Below are 19,627 nucleotides of genomic sequence, written 5' to 3'. Positions count from 1 at the left end.
CTTTACTTCAAATTAAATTCTAATGCAAAATGCTCAACAAAGTAGAGCTGTTCCACAGGTGAAGCAGCAAAGGAGTCCAAGAACTAGACCCCTGCATGCAACTCTATTTCCTTCCAACCATCCCAGGAGCCTACCTATTCCCTAAATCACAGTTTAGAGGCCATTCGTCTCGTCCAATTTCCTCATATTGCAGATGCCTATGAGATAACTAAAGTTACAACAGCTGGATTCCAGGTCTCCTGACTCCTTGTAAGCTGCACTTTGAACTCTTATCACAGAGCTTCTTTATCTATTTATATTCAGATATCTTTTGAAAGATATCTTGTCAATGTGTTCTTCTTCTGCAGTCCTACAGACATCGCAAGTTCTTTCCTGAACTGATGTTAGGCAAAGGAAAATTTATAAACCATATCCAGCAACTATAATTGGGTAATTTGAGAATGAATCTATGTTATAAAAGTGTCTGTGTCTTAAAGATAAAATCTAAATGAAAAGCCTTTAAATGGCCTACAATTTTTAATGTACATAAGTACATAGACTGTGACAGCATTAAACACACAATTCAGGGGCAGTCTCCCCAATCCTTTGCTAACTATTCAAAAATGGCAAAATGTAAAATACAGCAGGTAAACTCTCACATGCTTACAAGAGCATAAATCTGTCATATCAATGAGATAAATATCTGACTTGCAGTCTGAAGACATCAATTTGAAAAAAGTGTTAGGAGTTTCCTTCTGTCTCACACTGAGGAGGTGGGCATTCCCTCATAGGTGCACAACTATGCAGGATAAAGTAAGGAAAACATTGGGATTGGCCTTCATAATCTTTAAATGGTTTTAAAGAATCATATGGAAGAAAAAAAAAGGCTTCCCTATTCCCTCCAAAAAACAAAAGCAAAACCCTGTGTTAATCATTTAGAGTAAATAGCCTCCCAAGTTAAACATATTCTTACCAAAGAACATTGGAATATCCAACTTGTCTTCTCTATCTACTTTTCTCTTAATCATAACAATATAGACAGCATAGAGCATGGCTCCAGCAAGAGACCAAATGGAACCTGTAAAAATGGACATGATTTAAAGCAATCACTCATTAACTCATTCAATATACACTTAAAATCCAATAATGTGTCAGATAATATTGCAAGAATATACAAAAGTGAAAAGATATATAATGATATAAATCACCTTTATATTGATATAAAGATATATAATGAAAAGGTATAGCCGACCCCATCCACGTCTTCTAGGAGTACAGGAAGGAGTTTAATGTGTTAACAAATAAATGCAAAAGCATTCACCTCAATGATCTGACCAAAACCTATACATATTATAATAATACAACTCCAAAGTAACACTTTGTTTTTAATTTAGAAATGCATGTTTCTTATTTTACCCTACATAAACAATCTTGACACCTGGCATTTTCCAACTTAACAAATGTCTCTTTCCATCACTAAGCTGTTGCTTGTATTGTCTTCCTTACCCCCATATATCATTCTTAATACGTATTGCACTACCACTCCCATCTTAAAGGCTCTGTTAAAGTTTCATTTCTTCCACAAAGCATCCTCTTTCTAATTGGCTGTATTTCTGTCCTGTCTTCTGTTTTAGACAATACTTACTATTGTCAAGTATGGTATTAGTTTAATCCCTAGTAGCTTCATTTTATAAATCTCATATTGTTCCAAATCAAGAACTCCTTGAAAACTACAAACATATAATTTATACTTTTTAATGTTCCAAAATAGCTAACATAATACAGATCTCACAGTACATGAATAATAAACACTGATTCTCTTTATTAACTCTCTCTCAAAAACATTTAAACTTTTCAAAACAGCTAAATAATGTTCTACCAAGTGGTCATATTCAATACTTTAATCAATTATTCAAAAGATGAATGTTTTATTAAATTTTTTTTATTATTTTCAAACTTTTTTTTAAAGCTAAGGAAAAGCCTGTCAACAAAATCTTGCATATACATGCACATACCAAATACATATATTGTTTTATATACACAAAGCTGCTCTGGTTGAGAAAGAGGTGAGGAGGTTCAAAGCGCAGCTCACTGGGTAGTAGCTAGGAATAATTTAGAAAGCATTGTTCTATTCAATAAACCTCAAATATCTAAAGAAGTATTAAAAGAGAAATAATTAATCTAGGTTTATTTTTTATTATGAGGCCTCACTATGCTGCCCAAGCTGGTATTGAACTCCTGGCCTCAAGCAATCCTCCCACCTTGGCCTCCCAAAGCACTGGGATAACAGGCATGAGTCACCATGCTCAGCCCAGCTAGGTTCTGATTACTTTTGTTTTTGTTAAGTCTAAGCAATGGATCAAAATCTAAGTGTTCACCATAGCAGTAACTATGAATCAAGAATCAAGAGTGAATGACAATATTCGTGGGTGAAGATATGACAGCAACAGGAAATTTGTATAGCCTCAAAGTATCCCCCACAAGATGCTTATTACTTACAATGGGAAAAATTAGTAACTTTACACTGGAGTAGGCTGGTTAATTTTAACCACCTTAAAATTAACATTACCAGCAACAGGACAAATCAATATCATGTGCCTTTTGGTAGAATGCACTGATCAGGAAACAATATCACTTCCATTATATTCTTACCAAAAATGCACAACCTCAATTTAACCAAAGAAAATGTCAGACAAATGCAAATTGAGGAACATTCTACAAACCAACTAGGTGGTACCCTACAAAAGTGTCAAGGTCATAAAAGACAAGAAGACTGAGGAACACTTCTGCATTTAAAGGAAACTAAGGAAACATGACAATTAAATGCAATAAATGATCCTAGATCAGAAAAAGAACATTAGTGGAAAAAATGGCAAAATTTGAAAAGGCTTTATAGATAACAGTATTATAATCAACGTTAATTTCTGATTTTTATAACTGTATAATAGTTATGTAAGTTGTTAACATTTGAAAAATCTGGGTGAAGGCTATGAGAATTCACTAAACTATTTACTCATTTTTTTATATTATTTCCAAAGGAGAAGTTAAAAAAAAAACCCTGCTAGTGCCTACCCTTTGTACGTGTATCTGTGCACATGAGCATGCATATTTAACTTTCTTGTTTACTCTAACAAAAAACTTTCTTGTATACTCTAACAGAGAGAATCCAGAGTCAAGTACTTACCTATTGTATCTCTTCCAGCAGATTTTTCAGACCCTGACAGGTTTACCAGTACAACACCTCCAATGCTATGGGAATAACAGTCATTAATGATGAGCTAAAGAATTCTGAAAAGGCTAATCATAAAGATAAAAATTATTTATAAGTGATCAAGACTAATCTCAACTTTGGGTAAAACTATCAAATAATTTAGCAATTTCAATAATAATATCTAACGATATCAATATAATATAGTGTTATATTTGTATTAACTCAATCCTCACAGAATGTACAATATTATACCTTATAAGGAAGTGTTATTACTGCCATTCCCATTTTACATGTGAAAGCTAATACACAAAGAGGTAAGGTAACTTGACCAAGATCACATAGCCGAGACTGAAATACAGGCAGTTTTACTCCAGAGTCCATTGCTTTTATGTGCTATGCTATCCACTGTCTTTCAATTAAGAATGAATTAACCAACTTGTCATCCCTTTCCAATCTTTCTTTTGGATTATACAAATATATCAAACCCATATAAATCCAGCAATGGTAGTACTCTTGCTTATTGGTAAAATCTAAATTAACAGTAAAACTATCCTCATGTGCTTAAACAATTTCACTAATCTCATGATTTTAGTGGATAAAAATAAGACTGAATTAAGGATGTAGAGATATCAGAGGTCATTCATAAACTCAATTGTTATTTGCTGAGCATCTAATATGGGCAAAGCACTGGGTTACAGAAGTGAACAATACAGATGTGGTTCCTGTCCTCAGGGAACTGTTTACATTGTCTTTCTATTTCTATGAATCTTATAAATTGTAACATGTTTTCAAGTAGATGAGATATTGCTAATTAAAAAAAAAAAAATTAGCCTAATTCTCTCACCCTGGCGAGAAAGACCAGGGTGGCAGTGGGAGAGGAAGATGAAAGAAAATATGTATTCCCTTATGGAAAGATGTCATCAGAACTCAAGTGTAGTCCTTACATTAAATATGCAAACCCTTCAATTAAATCATCACAATTTTCTGTAATAATCACTGTTCGTATTCAGATTCAGCTATTATTTATTGAGTATCCACAATATATTAGAAACCAGGGATTTTGTTTCCATTTAAATGAAGATGATTATGATAATGGCTAAATATAGTGAGCACCTCCTGTTGTGTATCAGACATTGTTCCAAGCACTTTAGAAGTTCTACTCATTTAATCCTCATAATAATCCTATGAGAGAAATCCTATTATTATCCCCAATATACAGACGAGAAAATTGGCACAGAAATGTAAGGAACTTGTTCAAGATCTCAAAACTAGTAATGATGGAGATGGGATTGGATTCCAAGTTGTTTGGCTTGAGGCCACACTCTTGTCTCTCAATTGATGAAATGAGATTTCTTTGCTTAGATTCCCTTCAAAATTGTTGCTATGTAAAATTATTTTTATATCCTCAGAAATTGAATCTCTTAGTAAAATGCCAATTCAAAACAAAATATTAAACAATGTTTAATACATAATTCTTAAGAACATATACTTACACAAAAAAATTCTAAGTAACACTTTTTTTTAAAGGTACAGATAGTAAGTATTTTAGGCTTTTGGGCCACATGGTATTGCAATTCAACTCTGCCTCTGTAGTGCTAAAACGGCCATAGACAATTTGCAAATAGATGAGAGTGGCTGTGTTCTAATAAAATTTTATTTACAAAACCAGCAGCTGGCCCAACATAGTTTGCCAACCTCTGTTTGTCTACCTACTTTAATGAGAAGAAGTAATGTAGTCTGTCAAAATACTTACAAGTTCAATATTTTATATCCATTTCCTTCTTTATCAAGTCTTTATTAAGATACCACGAAGAAAAGTTATAAATTAGCACATATTTTAAATAAAGTTAAATAAAACCTCATTTACTTCTCCAATACAAATATATTTCCCTAATGCAAAAATTTGCTTGGCTTAAAACATTAGCAAACCATGTAAAAGAACAAATCCCTAGTGGCCATAAAGTCTAAATGATAAATTAAGTTGGATCAACCAGCTGCCCATTGGAGCAACTGTGGTTAATTTACCCTTATATCTAAAAAAGAAAAACATTTAATATTAAGAGCTACCAGTCTTACATGATTGTCCAATACCAGACACTTCGTAGCTATTACCACTAAACTTTAAAACAAGGCTGCAAGGTATAATAGACAATATCATTTTCTCAACTAGGAAACCCTTTCAGAGTTTAAGAAAACTGCCCCAGGGCAAAGAGCAGAGCTCTTATTCAATCTCAGCTTTGATAACCAAGAAACACTACTCTCCATTAAATCATCCTGCTACCTTCTCTGATTTTCTTTCATAAAAATAAGTTTTATTAAACCAACACATCTTTTTTCAGTACTGTCTATGGGCAAAGCCCTATGCTAGGTCTTTGATGACACAAATATAAAATAAGGCTTTGGCCTTCAAGGGTTTACAAACTAGTAGGGAAGACAAGACAAACATACACAAAGTTAAATAAAAATAAAATATTTAAGTATAGTTATCAGCAACACTGATATTATGCAGTAGTGCAAAATTGCCAAATAAATTATACAGAAAATAACTGAAACATCACCGGAGGCTTAGACAATTAGAGAAAACTGAACGTTAGCTTTCTAAGAGAAGTAGAAAAAGGAGAAATAAAAATCAAAACAAAGAGGGGAACTTGCCTTAAGAAAAAGAAATAGAAACTTGGGAGATTATGAGGATTAAGCTGCCACATTAAGTGTGAATGTCAGTCCAATACTTGATGAGTCTGCAGACACATGAACGGGAACCAAAGCAGCCTTGGGGTTTACCCTCTGGTTACCCTACCCAGGAAGGTTTAGAAACCTAGTGCAGGATGTGACAGGGCTAAGTAGCATCATGTCCACTTAAAGCCTTCTTTTATCCACACCTTTCTTTGCTCTTACAATATAAACTACCCTGGTGCCACTATCAGAAATTGTAACATTGTATTTTTAAGCAGAGTAAACCAGCTATCACACTATATGCTTACCTTAAAATTACAGCTAATAGTTTAGAAAGGGTAAATCTATCTCCACTGTTACTTGGAAATACTGCAGCAAGGATTAAGGTAAAAAGTCCTATGAGGAGAAAAGAATTTAAAAATGGTACATGAGTTTAAATACTGTCAACATTTTTACTACCAACTTCATTGTTTAAATAAGCAAATTATATACCTACCTTTCAAATTATTTTTGTCACTCTTAACTAAGAAAATGACTGCAGTTAAGTAATGACTAGACTGAAATGTTTAAAGTTCATGCATAAAATAGCCTCCAAACTAAACCATGTTTATTTCAACAGTACAGATCAAGTACAGTCCTATTTATTTTAAACTAATAGGAAACTTAAATCTTATTCAGAGTAACATGCTGACTTCATCATAATCAAGCCTGTGTCCTAAAGTTATTTTTATAGCTTCAAAAATACTTTTGTCTTCCAGATTTGAAAGGTGATTCAATCTTAAAAATAAAACACCTATCACAGGGCAAATTATAGTTCTGAAATAAGCAATTACATTTTAGCCAAAGGGTCTAGAAAAAGATCTCTGGAAAGGATGTGTGAAGGGAAAGGCAACTACAATACAAAAGGCCAGCCTATAAAACTGTAATATATTGTTATATAAAAAATATTGTAAAGTATTTGAAGGAACATAAACAGCACAGGCTAAGGCATGAAACTAGTCATGCTTAACAACAGGGACAAATACAGAGAAAATGTGTGTCGTTAGGCAAAGTCATCCTTGTGCCACCATCATAGAGCATACTCACACAAACCTAAATGGTATAGCCTGCTACACAGCTAGGCTATATGCTATAGCCTATTGCTCGTAGGCTACCAACTTGTATAGCATGTTACTGTATTGAATACTCTAGGCAATTGTAACACAGTGGTAAGTATTTGTGTATCCAAACATATTTAAACATAGAAAAGGTACAATAAAAATACAGTATTATAATCTTATGGGACCACCATCATATATGCAGTCTGTTGTAGACTGAAACATCATATGCAGCACCTGACTGTATACAGATTAAAAGGCAGTTATAATAGACTAATGTATATTAGAACTAATGTAAGGAGCTATAACAAGATAAAAATGTTGTATATGTATGCACATATATACCAGAAATACATACACTGATTTATAATGCAGATTTTTAAAGACAAATTTCTTACCGGAAGTTGAAGATAAAATATTAACTATAGCAACTTGTGTGTCTGAAAGTGCTTCTTGATATGACAAATTTGCCAAAAACCACTAAAGAAAAAGAAAACCAAAGTGAACCCTAATGAAAAACATGTTTACATCTGTCATTACAATTCAGAATTCCCTTTTTTGTTCTCCTCCTAAATACTGTTCTCACAAGATGTTTTAAAAGCTGCTTTGTATTGAAAAAATCACAGGCTCCCAAAAAAGACAAACATTTATAATCAGACCTAAGACCTTGCTACACAATTTCCCTTAAAATTTAACAATAGTTGGTTAACAATTAGCATTCAGGTTTTTTTTTTTTAATGAGAGTAAAATCAAGTATCAAATCAATTTAAAAATTTGCTTTATCTAGGCTGCGCGTAGTGGCTCATGCCTGTAATCCCAGCACTTTGGAAGGCTGAGGTGGGTGGATTGCTTGAGCCCAGAGAGACCAGCCTGGGCAACACAGTGAAACCCCATTTCTACAAAAAAAAAAATACAAAAATTAGCCAGGCATGGTAGTGCACACCTGTAATCCCAGCTGCTCAGGAGGCTGAGGTGGGAGGATTACTTGAGCCCGGGAGGTTGAGGCTGCAGTGAGGCATGACTGCCTCACTGCTCTTCAGCCTAGGTGACAAAGAGACCATTTCTCAAAAAAAAAAAAAAAAAAAAAGTTGCTTTATCTAAGTACTGCTGACACTCTGTTAAGTTTATCTAAATCATATTTAAATTTGAGAAAATTCTCCAACATTAGAATACATATAGATGAAAACAGCATAATGTAGATATCTATTAAACCAGATGACGTGCATGGATATGGATGGACCTAGCTAGCTAGCTGGATTGAAAAATAAAAGGCTATATTCACTTTGGAAATTTAGAAATGTCCTATGAAAATGTTAATTTATTGATTAATTGTGATTGCTTTTCTGAATCTCAGTTTGGAGACACAACCCAAAGAGTTCTCATAACTTTGGATACAGTGAAGGAAGTTTTCCAGCTATCAGGACTTTTTTAAAAAAATTCTTTCTTCTCTTCCACTTATCTAGGTTAGGATGGAGAATAAGAAATAATACTTTTTTTGATGAAGGCTGGAAGGATGTGTGTGTGTCCAAAGTTCAGTAATTTTCACTGATAATTCATTCATTTTTTGTGGATAACACTTTTTTACTATCTGAAACAATGCTACTATGAATATCTTCATTCTAGTACACGCCTGCCACCTGGTGCATAAGTACATGAGTGTCACCAAAGCATACACTAAGATTGCTGGGTCAAGCAAAGTAAACTAATGGCTACTGTTTTTGGTGTCTCTGTTACTTACACTGGTTGACTCGAAGAGTTATTCCACCAAATGATTTATCTCTATTAAGAGAAGGACATCTCTCGATCTCTCTCAGAGCTTGTGACTGAGTAGTTTTACATTCGTATTTACATTGCAAAGAAGCAGTAGAGACACATGATTGTAGAGCACTACCAGAACGCAGCAGATGGCTGAGAGCCTAGTAGTCTCCATTCAGTCCATACTGTACTCAAGGCTAAAGCCAGAATGAAACTGTGGCAATGTGGTTCTGATTCCATCTGCAATCCTTTGATTTCCTAGATAATTTCACATGCCTATCTAGATAAAACAAGTTAACAATTGATGGGCAATATCAAACATATATGGCAAGAGAAGCCACAATCTGCATGCCGATGAAGTGCTAGAAGATTCTACCCTTAATCTTATCTGTCAAAGATTTTCTCCATGAGCAGATGATGCTCACAGAGTGATTATTAGCTTTCTTGACCCACTTCTCTTACTATTTTTATACTTAAATATTGTGCTTATTTTCCAGACAACCTCACTGGTCCATGCTAATGCAAGGTAAATAAATAAAAACAGATCACTTAGATAAGAAGCATTCAAAGGTTGTAAGAATCCTTCATTAGCTGTGAATTCTTTCCAGAATAACCTTCCCATTCTCTACCTCTCCCCAAACTCCATTCTCTGGCTCTTGTTTCCACAGCACCCTCATCACCAAAGAAGACCCGTCTCAACCATCCTCCAATAAAAATTGTCCATACAACGTCTCCCTTCATTATTTCAGAGTTGAGGACAACCATTTATGAATAATTATAGCAAATAATTAATATATTTCATAATTTCATTAGTAATTCATTTTTAAATTGCATTAAACGTTAATATTTGATAAAAATTGTGTATGTTCAAGGTATATAACATGATTTAATATACACACGACATTGTCTACTGATTACCATAGTCAAATTAATTAGCACATCCATCATCACCCATAGTTACCATTTTTCTGTGTGTATATGTGATGAACACACTTAAGAATCTGCTCTTATCAAATTACAAGAATATAGTACTGTTATCTGAAGTCCCCATACACATTAGTTCCCAGAACTTATTCATCTTATAATTGAAATAATGTACTCTTTGACCAACACGTCCCCATTTCCCTACCATTCTACTCTCTGGCAACCACCATTCTACTCTTTCCTTCTTTTTTAGATTCTACATACATAAGTGAGATCATATTTGTGAGTGTTTGACATTCTATGCCTGGCTTATTTCATTTAGCATAATGTCTTTCAGGTTTGTCCATGTTGTTGCAGATGGCAGGATTTCCTTCTTTTTAGAGCTGAATAATATTACATTATGTTCAGCCATGAAAATGTACTATATATATTCATCCATCGATAGACACTCAGGTTGTTCCCATATCTTGTCTATGATGAATACTGTAAAATAAACATGGAGGTACAGATATCTCTTCGAGATACTGATTTCATTTACTTTGGATATGTAGTAAGAGATATTCTTGATAAAGCCAGTATCACCTCAATTATATTTTACAGAAAAAAAAAACCTAGTAAGACAAAAGATATTCAAAGAAGACTGGCAAATACAGTAATCATTAACTCCTTTTGATCTATACTGTCCAATACATTAGACGCTAGCCACGCATGGCTACTGAGCAATTGAAATTGGCTGGTCTGAATTGAAAAGTGCTTTAAATATAATGCATACTGGGTTTAGAAGATTTTAGTACCAAAAAATAATGTAAACTATCTCATCAATAATTTTTACATCAATAACATGTTGAAATAATATTTTTACATATAGTGGGCTAAATATAAATATAATATTGAAATTGATAACATCTGTTTCCTTTTCCTTTTTTAAATGTATCTACTAGATAATTTAAAACTATGTTTGTGGCCTGCATTTGAGGCTCACGTTATATTTCTATTGAACAGCACTGCTCTTAACCTTATCTAAAGCTTATCATTATATTAAGCTAGGTTTCCAAAAAGCTAGTTTTCTCTCAGTATCTGCAGGGGATTGGGTCCAGGACCCCAATCCCAAAGGTATCAAAATCCAAAGACGCTCAAGTCCCTTACATAAAATGGCACAGCATTTGGATACAACTTACACACATCCTCCCATATATGTTAAATCGTCTCTAGATTACTTGTACCTAAGACAATGTAAATAGTTGTTGTGCTATTGTTTTTTAATCCCTATTATTTTTATTGTTGTATTGCTATTCTTCTATTTTTTCACCTTCATTATTTTTGATCTGTAGTTGGTTGGACACAAGGAAGGAGAACTCAAGGATTTGGAGGGCCACCTGTATGTCTGGACTATATTCCTCTGACTTCCCAAAGAAATGCCTTTATTTTAGTGTTAACTTGATTAATAATATTCTGCTATGTAAATCAAAAGAAAATCTTTGGGATTTGTAGTATGATAATTACATATGTAATAAAAATAGTTTAAAGTCTCATATATTCATGTTATTTTATTAGTTGGGATCTCTGTTTGCTTGTTTTAAATGAGTGTCAGGCAGGACTAAAATGTATTAATTATATGCTACCCAGTTTTCAAAGGAGATGTATAATAAAAGCATCTATAGTTGACCCTTGAACAACATGGGGATTAGGGGACAACCCTCAGGCAATAAAAAATCTGCTATAACTCTTGACTCCCCCAAAATGTAACTACTGATAGACTACAGGTGACTGGAAACCCTACTAATAACATAAGTAATGATAAACAGATATTTTGTATGTTGTATGTATTGTATACTATACGCTTATAATAAAGTAAGCTAGAGAAAAGAAATGCTATTAAGAAAATCATAAGAAAGAATATATTTACTACTCATTAAGTGGAAATGAACCATCACATAAAGGTCTTCATCCTCGTCATCTTCATGTTGTGTAAGAAGGCTGGGGAAGAGAAGGGATTGGTCTTGCTGTTTTAGGTGTGGCAGAGATAGATGAAAATCTGTGTGTAAGCATACCTGTGCAATACCGACCCATGCTGTTCAAGGACCAATTGCATACGGTAAAAATTAAAACAAGAGTAAAAAGATAAGAGCCAGATTAAATGGGTAATGGAGTGGGAGCTGGCTGTGGAACATGATGATTATATCAGAAACTTCAGTTTAAAGGAAGAAAGCTACTTCAGGTGAGCACACAACTCATCTGTAGGCAAAAAGGCAGGGAGGCAATAGGAAAGCCCCTGAGTTACACAGCTTATTGTCTGTTAAAAGGAACTATCTCCCTTCCTTGGAAAAAGCAAATGTTTTCCTGACTTAAAACTCTGAGAGAAAGGTACTACGTAAATTGTTATGTAATAACACTACTCTTTAGAGCAGATGTAAAGGTATGTGCAGATAATAGTGTTTTTAAAAACTTTTTTTTGAAATTATAGTATACATAAAATATACCATTTGGATCATTTTTAAGTGTACAGTTAATGGCATAAAGTACATTCACATTGTTGTGCAACCATCACCCCATCCATCCACAGGATTTTTTTCTTTTTCTTTTTTTTTTTTTTTTTTGAGACAGACCCTCGCTCAGTCACAGGCTGGAGTGCAGTGGCGCCATCTCGGCTCACTGCAACCTCCGCCTCCTGGGTTCAAGCGATTCTCCTGCCTCAGCCTCCTGAGTAGCTGAAACTACAGGTGCACACCACCATGCCCAGCTAATTTTTGTATTTTTAGTAGAGATGGGGTTTCACCATATTGGCCAGGATGGTATCGATCTCTTCACCTCGTGATCCACCCACCTCAGCCTCCCAAAGTGCTGGGACTACGGGTGTGAGCCACCCGACCTGGCCAGATTTTTTCATCTTATAAAACTGAAATTATCTGTTAGCTCTCTGCTTTCACAATGTATTTTAAGTTGCTATTTTTTAAAGACAATTTGTGGTCAAAGTGACCCAAGCGTCTATTGACAGAATAATGAATAAACAAAAGATGGTATATCTGTACAATGAAATATTATTCTGCCTTCAAAAGAAAGGAAATTCTGACACAAGTTACAACCTGGAAGAACCCGGAGGACATTATGCTAAGTGAAATAAACCAGTCTCAAAAAGACAAATGCTGTATGATTCCACTCAACATGAGGTACTTATGAGTAGTCAAATCCATAGAAACAGAAACAGAATAGTGGTTGCCAGGGGCTGGGGGTGGTGGAAAAGAGGAGTTATTGTTTAACGGATAGTTTCAGTTTTAGAAGATGAAAAAATTATGTGGATGGATGGGGTGATGGCTGCGCAACAATGTGAATGTACTTTATGCCACTTATTGTACACTTAAAAATGATCAGGGCCAGGAGCGGTGGCTCATGCCTGTAATCCCAACACTTCGGGAGGCTGAGGCAGGGGGGATCACCTGAGGTCGGAAGTTCGAGACCAGCATGACCAACATGGAGAAATCCTGTCTCTACCAAAAACACAAAATTAGCTGGGTGTGGTGGCGCATGCCTGTAATCCCAGCTACTCGGGGGGCTGAGGCAAGAGAATTGCTTGAACCCAGGAGGCAGAGGTTGTGGTGAGCTGAGATCGTGCCATTGCACTCCAGCCTGGGCAACAAGAGCGAAACTCCATTTAAAAAAAAAAAAAAGATCGAAATGGTATATTTTATGTATACTTTATTATAATTTCAAAAATTAATTCTTAAAAAGGCTATTATCTGCACATATCTTTAAATCTGCTATAAAGAATAGTGTTATTAATAGAGCCAAGGAATGGAGAAAAATGGGCTATTTAATGAGTATGAAAGGCAAAATCATGACATTAAAAAAATTTTATAATCAGGCTAATAACATTGACATTAGCATTTCATTGTTTAGGGTTTTAAGATGCTCAGTACAAATTTGAATCTTAAAGGCTCATATTTAAAAACCTTAGATTAGGCTACTTCCAATGATGTATACATAAAATATCACAGAAATTCATTCTTTAAATTCTACATGTTAGAGTTCTAACTCAGACAAGTCTCTAATCCCAGCTTAGCCCAAAATAACAATACTTTATTTACTCCATCATTATTCTATGTGAAATCTTAAGCACATTTTTCAGTTTCTATCTTTAAAAAGTAAGAAACTATAAATAATACAACCAGAAATTCTGTAGAAATATACTGAGTACTTGACAAAATAATACTTAACCTCATTTATATGAATATAAAACTGCAAAAGACTTATTTGAAAAAAATCAATGCATAGAGTAAACTCTTATCTGGATATTTACTAGCCTTTGTATATACATATATCACAGTGTAAAATAACTCTATTCATAATTTTGACCATGAGGCAATGCTAAATTCTGAAGAACTTCCCAACCTGTGTGTGTTCATAAGTTTGTGTACATATGTAAATAGCTGAAGTGTTATAGGACTTATTGAATTCTAACTCTTTGAGGTATATCAAGCATTTATTAATTTTGATACCCTAACTTCCTACAAGTATCAAATAGCAGAGTTTAAAGTCATGATTAAACAACCTAATTGTCTCACACTTCAATCCTATATTGTTGGTATGTATACTGTCTTAAAATTCAAGTTTCAAACATCATATGCAAACATATCATAAAAAGACCTACCACAAAGCAAAAAAAAAAGCTAATTTTCGCTACTTGAGTTGCAGTAAGTTTCCCCACAGTTTTCAGTATGGATTCTTGTTCTTTCACAGGATATGACATGCGAGACAACTTCGCTTCCAATGCATGGTTTGAGGGAAGCTGTCGAATCTCCATGATATTACTGAACCTCACACGAGACTTTTTGGGGGCTTAAAAGGAAAAGCATAATATGAAATAATTAAATAATTCCTCTCCAACAAAAGTCACAAGTTTTAATTTACTGATAAATGTATAAGTTCATCTATGATCAGAGTAAGACAGTCAAAGTAAACCAAAAAGAGACAACTTTGTTCACTTAAAAGAGTTAAAAGGAAAAATGATTTCATTTACAAAAATGTTGTAAAAGGTTTAAAATGAGACCAATATTCAAACAAGTTTTCTGCAATTGTGTATTGTATATATACAACTGCGTATTTCAGGATTTTAGTTTGATTACTATTTTAGTATTTCTAGTAAAACTTTATTTGTATTTTTCCTCATGCATACCCAATTTACAAGAATTAGTTTCTTGGGCAAGCATGCAGAACAATTCTCTATAGGTCCATTCCTTGCAAGGGAAATTAAGGATAAATACTGCACCTTATGTTAAAGGTGGCATTCTTTACTAAATTCACAGAACCAGCAAAACTCTTATAATTTGCTATCAGGCTCTTCGAGGGCATATTTAAGAGGATATTATTTGTTAATATAGATATATATATGTGTGTGATGCATGTGTGTATGTGTGTATACATATATATGATGAAACCATAGAGATTTCTGGTATTTGGAAATTATTTCCAGTTGAAATAATACAAAATGATTATACTATATTAGATTCACAATCCAGTCAAACTTCTAGAAGACTATAGGCTGAGCCAACACCACATGGAGCAGAACTGCTACGTGTTTCAGTCAACCCACATCATCGCTAAGTTCTGAAGTGGCTTGAATAAAGGTAAACTTTCTACCCATTTCCAAGTTTTGCTTACTTTTTTCAGTATCAATGTTTGTGCTCTCAGGTTTTTCACTTGGAAGATCATGGAATTTCACAGGAACATACAGAGGTTCACTCTGGAATGTAACAAAAAAAAAATAAACAACAAATATAAAAGCTAACGTAGTGGTTAAAATTTAAATGGATAGTACGTAGACACAGATACCATCTAAAACATGGTTGTTCGCCATCAAGTTTCAACAGCAATTTTCAAGACTTAAAAAAGGAAATTCAACAGATCCATACAGGTACAATGACAGAAAAGAATCAGTTTACAGTTTAGAAATGTAATATAACAGCATTGGCATATTATGATATCTAATATTTAAATGTCATAAAAACATATCTCTTTCTTAGCTAACAGATTCCATCTCAGCTAACAGATTATCTCTCATTCCTTTTCATTCATTTAACAAATACTTATTGAGCTCCTACTAGGTCAGACGCTGTTCTAAGTCCTGGGGATATAAGGGTGAATAAAAGCAGTCTCTTCCTCAGTGATCATGCAGTGTAACAGGCAAGGCAGATAACAAACTGATAACCAGGTATATAGTATGTATTTATATTTACTAAATTGTCTCCTCTTATTATGTAAAACTCAATAAAAAACTAAAATTCTTGAAGACCTTTACACAAAATAGCTACTACTTACCAGTTCTTACTGATTGAGCACCAACTCTAGAGCAGTTAAATGTATATTTCTCATTAGTCCTCACAATAATTTTATAGAATATGGCCAGCACAGTGGTTCATGCCTGTAATCCCGGAACTTTGGGAGGCTGAGGCGGGCAGATCACTTGAGGTCGGGAGTTCGAGACCAGCCTGGCCAACATGGTGAAACCCCATCTCTACTAAAATACAAAAATTAGCTGAGCGTGGTGGTGTGTGCCTGTAATCCCAGCTACTCATGAGGTGGAGGCAGGCAAATCGCTTGAAATCAGGAAACGGACGTTGTACAGTGAGCTGAGATTGCGCCACTGCACTCCAGCTTGGGTGACAGAGCGAGACTCCATCTCAAAATAATAATAATATTTATAATTTTAGAGAATAAAGCTGAGATATAAAGTAATCAGGTAGCAGACAAAAGAATTAAAGCCAGGTTTGTCTAACCATGCTCCAAAGGTCCATATTTTTAGGTAGTTATAAATTCCTCAACTGTTTTTGCAAATGTTCTTCAGATGATCTATATTTAAGGTACAAATCTCCAACTAGGCTAATTCTTCAAAATTAACAGAACTTTTTTTATTTCTTTGATTTCTCTTTTAACTCCTGGTACAGCGCTCTACCAACAAAAAAAAAAAATCAGTAAATGAAGGGACAGTGGGTCTGGAAATAGACATAATCTCTTTGTTATACTGAAGTTTTCAATACAGCATCTGGCCTAGAGCAATTTGACATATCCATCTTACAGATAATAGTAAGAATTAGTACAAGAGTAGTCAGAAGAGCAGGCTGCCATCTCAACTCTGCCCTCTGTACTGATAGAGACAAATGATATTAAATTATTTTATTGATGCTTAAGATCCCAGGAAAAAAAAAATTCTTCATAGTACCTATTAACCTACTCTGCATGCCACTGTAGTTCTAAAAAACAGAGAGACAAACAAAACACGGTGCTGTGAATAAGGTCACCAAGCCAGTGCTTCACAAATTGCTATTAAATTTTAAAGTAACTAAAATTTTTCTCAGATAAAATGCCACGTTTGGAAAGAATACAAGTATTGTTAAAAATACATTTTAAAGAGATGCCACCCTGAGCAACACAGCAAGACCATGTTTCTAAAAAGTAAAAATAAAAAGTTAGTGGTGGAGTATGCTTGTATTTAGGAGGCTGAGACAAGGGGATCGCTTAAGCCCAGCAGTTCAAAGTTACAATGAGCCATAATTGTGCCACTGTACTCCACCCGAGGCAACAGACCAAGACCCTGTCTCTAAAAAGAAATCTAAAAATAAAAAATAAAAAAAGAGATGCCTGAGTGATCATCTTAAAAAAACAGATTTTTATATACTACCTCTCCAACTAGATTACAAATACTTAAAATAAGTGACTATGTCAATTACTTTACTTGCTTATTACCTGTCCCCTCGCAAATACGCACACACTCACACACTAAAACAAAGCTGTATCTTCAGAGCCTAGAACGTGTTTAACACATATTTGTCACTGTAAAAAATCTGTGGAACAAACGAATAATTTGCCTATATAGTCTCAGTGTCAAAAATATTTGTTTCTAAATGATAGTAATAATGTGCATGAAGTGAAAAAGTTGGTTAGTAACAAAGGATTGTCCTTTATTATTTTCACTCCTGAACCAGTTTCCCCTTTCCCTCTCTCTTCAGAGGCAGCTAAATTGCTTACCTCTAGGCCCCAGGTATCCCTAAGGAGAAAAGAAGTACCAAATTACAATCCTCATGATGGGCACCCAATATTGAGCCATATCTATATTGTAATACAGCTTTGCTGCCATCAAAACTGTTTCAGTTTTTCCTACCATGGCTCAACCCCACCTCTCCATTCCTGACAAGAAAAGAAGCACTTACCAAAGAACTATTCATAGTTGTATCTGTTGCGCAAGCAGCGAAGTAACCTTCAGCATCTGCAAACTAAATACAGATAACAAGATACAAAATTCAATGAAACTTACATTATACTGTAGGACTAGTCAGACATAACTCAAATAAATAGAAGCAAAAATCCAGAATCAACCTATAAGACTAAAACTGTTACTAATAATAATAGCAGCTAATGCCACATATTCACCATTGTGAGGTAGGTATTATCTTCATTTTATTGATGAAAAATTTGAGGCTGAGAGATTTTTAATCCTGACAGTCAGGATTAAAACCCAAGTTAGTCTAAAACCAAAGCTTATGCCCTTTTCACAACACTATTATAACATTTCAGCTAAGTAGGGAAAGGAGGGATGGGTTAGTTAAAAAGGCAAGTAACAGGCCAAGGCTGGTGGATCATTTGAGGTCAGGAGTTCAAGACTAGCCTGACCAACATGGTAAAACCCTGTCTCTACTAAAAATACAAAAAAATAGCTAAGTGTTGGCACGTGCCTGTAATCTCAGCTACTTGGGAGGCTGAAACAGGAGAATCACTTTAACTCTGAAGGTGGAGGTTGCAGTGAGCCAAGATTGTGCCAATGCACTCCAGCCTAGGCAGCAAGATTGCGTCTCAAAAAAAAAAAAAAAAAAAAGGCAGGAAACATCTCGGTATTATTATGAAATTAGTTTTGACCTCAAAAACCTCTGAATGAGACCAAGCATGGTGGCTCACACCTGTAATCCCAGCAGTTTGGGAGGCCGAGGTGGGTTGATCACTTGAGGTCAGGAGTTTGAGACCAGCCTGGCCAACATGGTGAAACCCCATCTCTACTAAAAAATGCAAAAATTAGCTAGGCACAGTGGCACGTGCCTGTAATCCCAGCTACTCAGGAGGCTGAGGCAGGGGAATTGCTTGAACCAGGACGTGGAGGCTGCAGTGAGCCGAGATCACCCCACTGCACTCCAACCTGGGCCACAGAGCAAGATTCCATGTCAAAAAAAAAACAACAACAAAAAAAAACCCTGAATGAATTTCAAGGTCTGGATCACACTTTAAGAATCACTGCACTAATGCTATGTAAGTATGATTTCATTTCATATCCACAGCTAGTCTATCATTATCTCTGCTGAAAGTCTGAAGAGGTTAAAAAAACTTGTCCAAGGTCAAAAATTGGCAAGTGATAGAACAAGATTCAAACACTAGAGCCCATGCTGTAAAAGAACCCTAACAAATCAATAACAAAAAGGGAGTCAATGTAGAAAAATAAGACACAGACAACACACACAAGAGTTCTACTTTCCAAAAAATATATGAAAAAGTAACCAAAAACATGCACATTAAACAAGCTATTATCATTGTTCACCTGTCAAGTTGGCAAATGATGGGATGTTGGTAAGGGTTCAATCATGAGATTTAATGAGTATTTAACAAGGGTTTAATTATATACTGCTAACAGAGATAAGAATTAATGCAACCATTACAGACAGTAATTTAGCAATAAGAATTAAAAGCTTTAAAAATGACATTATTTGGCCGGGCGCAGTGGCTCACGCCTGTAATCCTAGCACTCTGGGAGGCCGAGGTGGGTGGATCACTTGAGGTCAGGAGTTCAAGACCAGCCTGACCAACATGGTGAAACCCCGTCTCTACTACAAATACAAAAATTAGCCGGGCATGGTGGCGGGCACCTGCAATCCCAGCTACTTAGGAGGCTGAGGCAGGAGAATCACTTGAACCCAGGAGGTGGAGGTTTCAGTGAGCCGAGATCACGCCACTA

At 34.9% G+C, this 19,627-nt stretch overlaps 1 protein-coding gene across 8 annotated transcripts in view; it reads right to left on the bottom strand.

Annotated features, from left to right (window-relative positions):
• The window catches only part of SLC35F5 (solute carrier family 35 member F5), a 114,983-nt gene that overhangs the window by 14,446 nt on the left and 80,910 nt on the right, over window positions 1-19,627 (bottom strand). For all 8 annotated transcript variants that reach the window (XR_008501021.2, XM_063647377.1, XM_063647376.1 and 5 more), the window contains 7 exons: window positions 17,841-17,903; window positions 15,295-15,376; window positions 14,285-14,472; window positions 7,359-7,440; window positions 6,172-6,259; window positions 3,164-3,228; window positions 953-1,057 (listed from right to left, as the gene is read on the bottom strand). Coding sequence is in view for 7 of the 8 variants with exons in the window: in XM_063647377.1 (XP_063503447.1) it covers window positions 953-1,057; window positions 3,164-3,228; window positions 6,172-6,259; window positions 7,359-7,440; window positions 14,285-14,472; window positions 15,295-15,376; window positions 17,841-17,903 (673 nt within the window). In the remaining variant the exon portion in view is untranslated. The remainder of the gene's footprint in view (window positions 1-952; window positions 1,058-3,163; window positions 3,229-6,171; window positions 6,260-7,358; window positions 7,441-14,284; window positions 14,473-15,294; window positions 15,377-17,840; window positions 17,904-19,627) is intronic.

The sequence above is a fragment of the Pongo pygmaeus genome, chromosome 11 (genome assembly GCF_028885625.2).
Source record: "Pongo pygmaeus isolate AG05252 chromosome 11, NHGRI_mPonPyg2-v2.0_pri, whole genome shotgun sequence".
NCBI classification, from domain to species: Eukaryota; Metazoa; Chordata; class Mammalia; order Primates; family Hominidae; genus Pongo; species Pongo pygmaeus.
The sequence above is the reverse complement of the archived record's forward strand: the minus strand, read 5'-3'. Positions and strand labels throughout refer to the sequence as shown.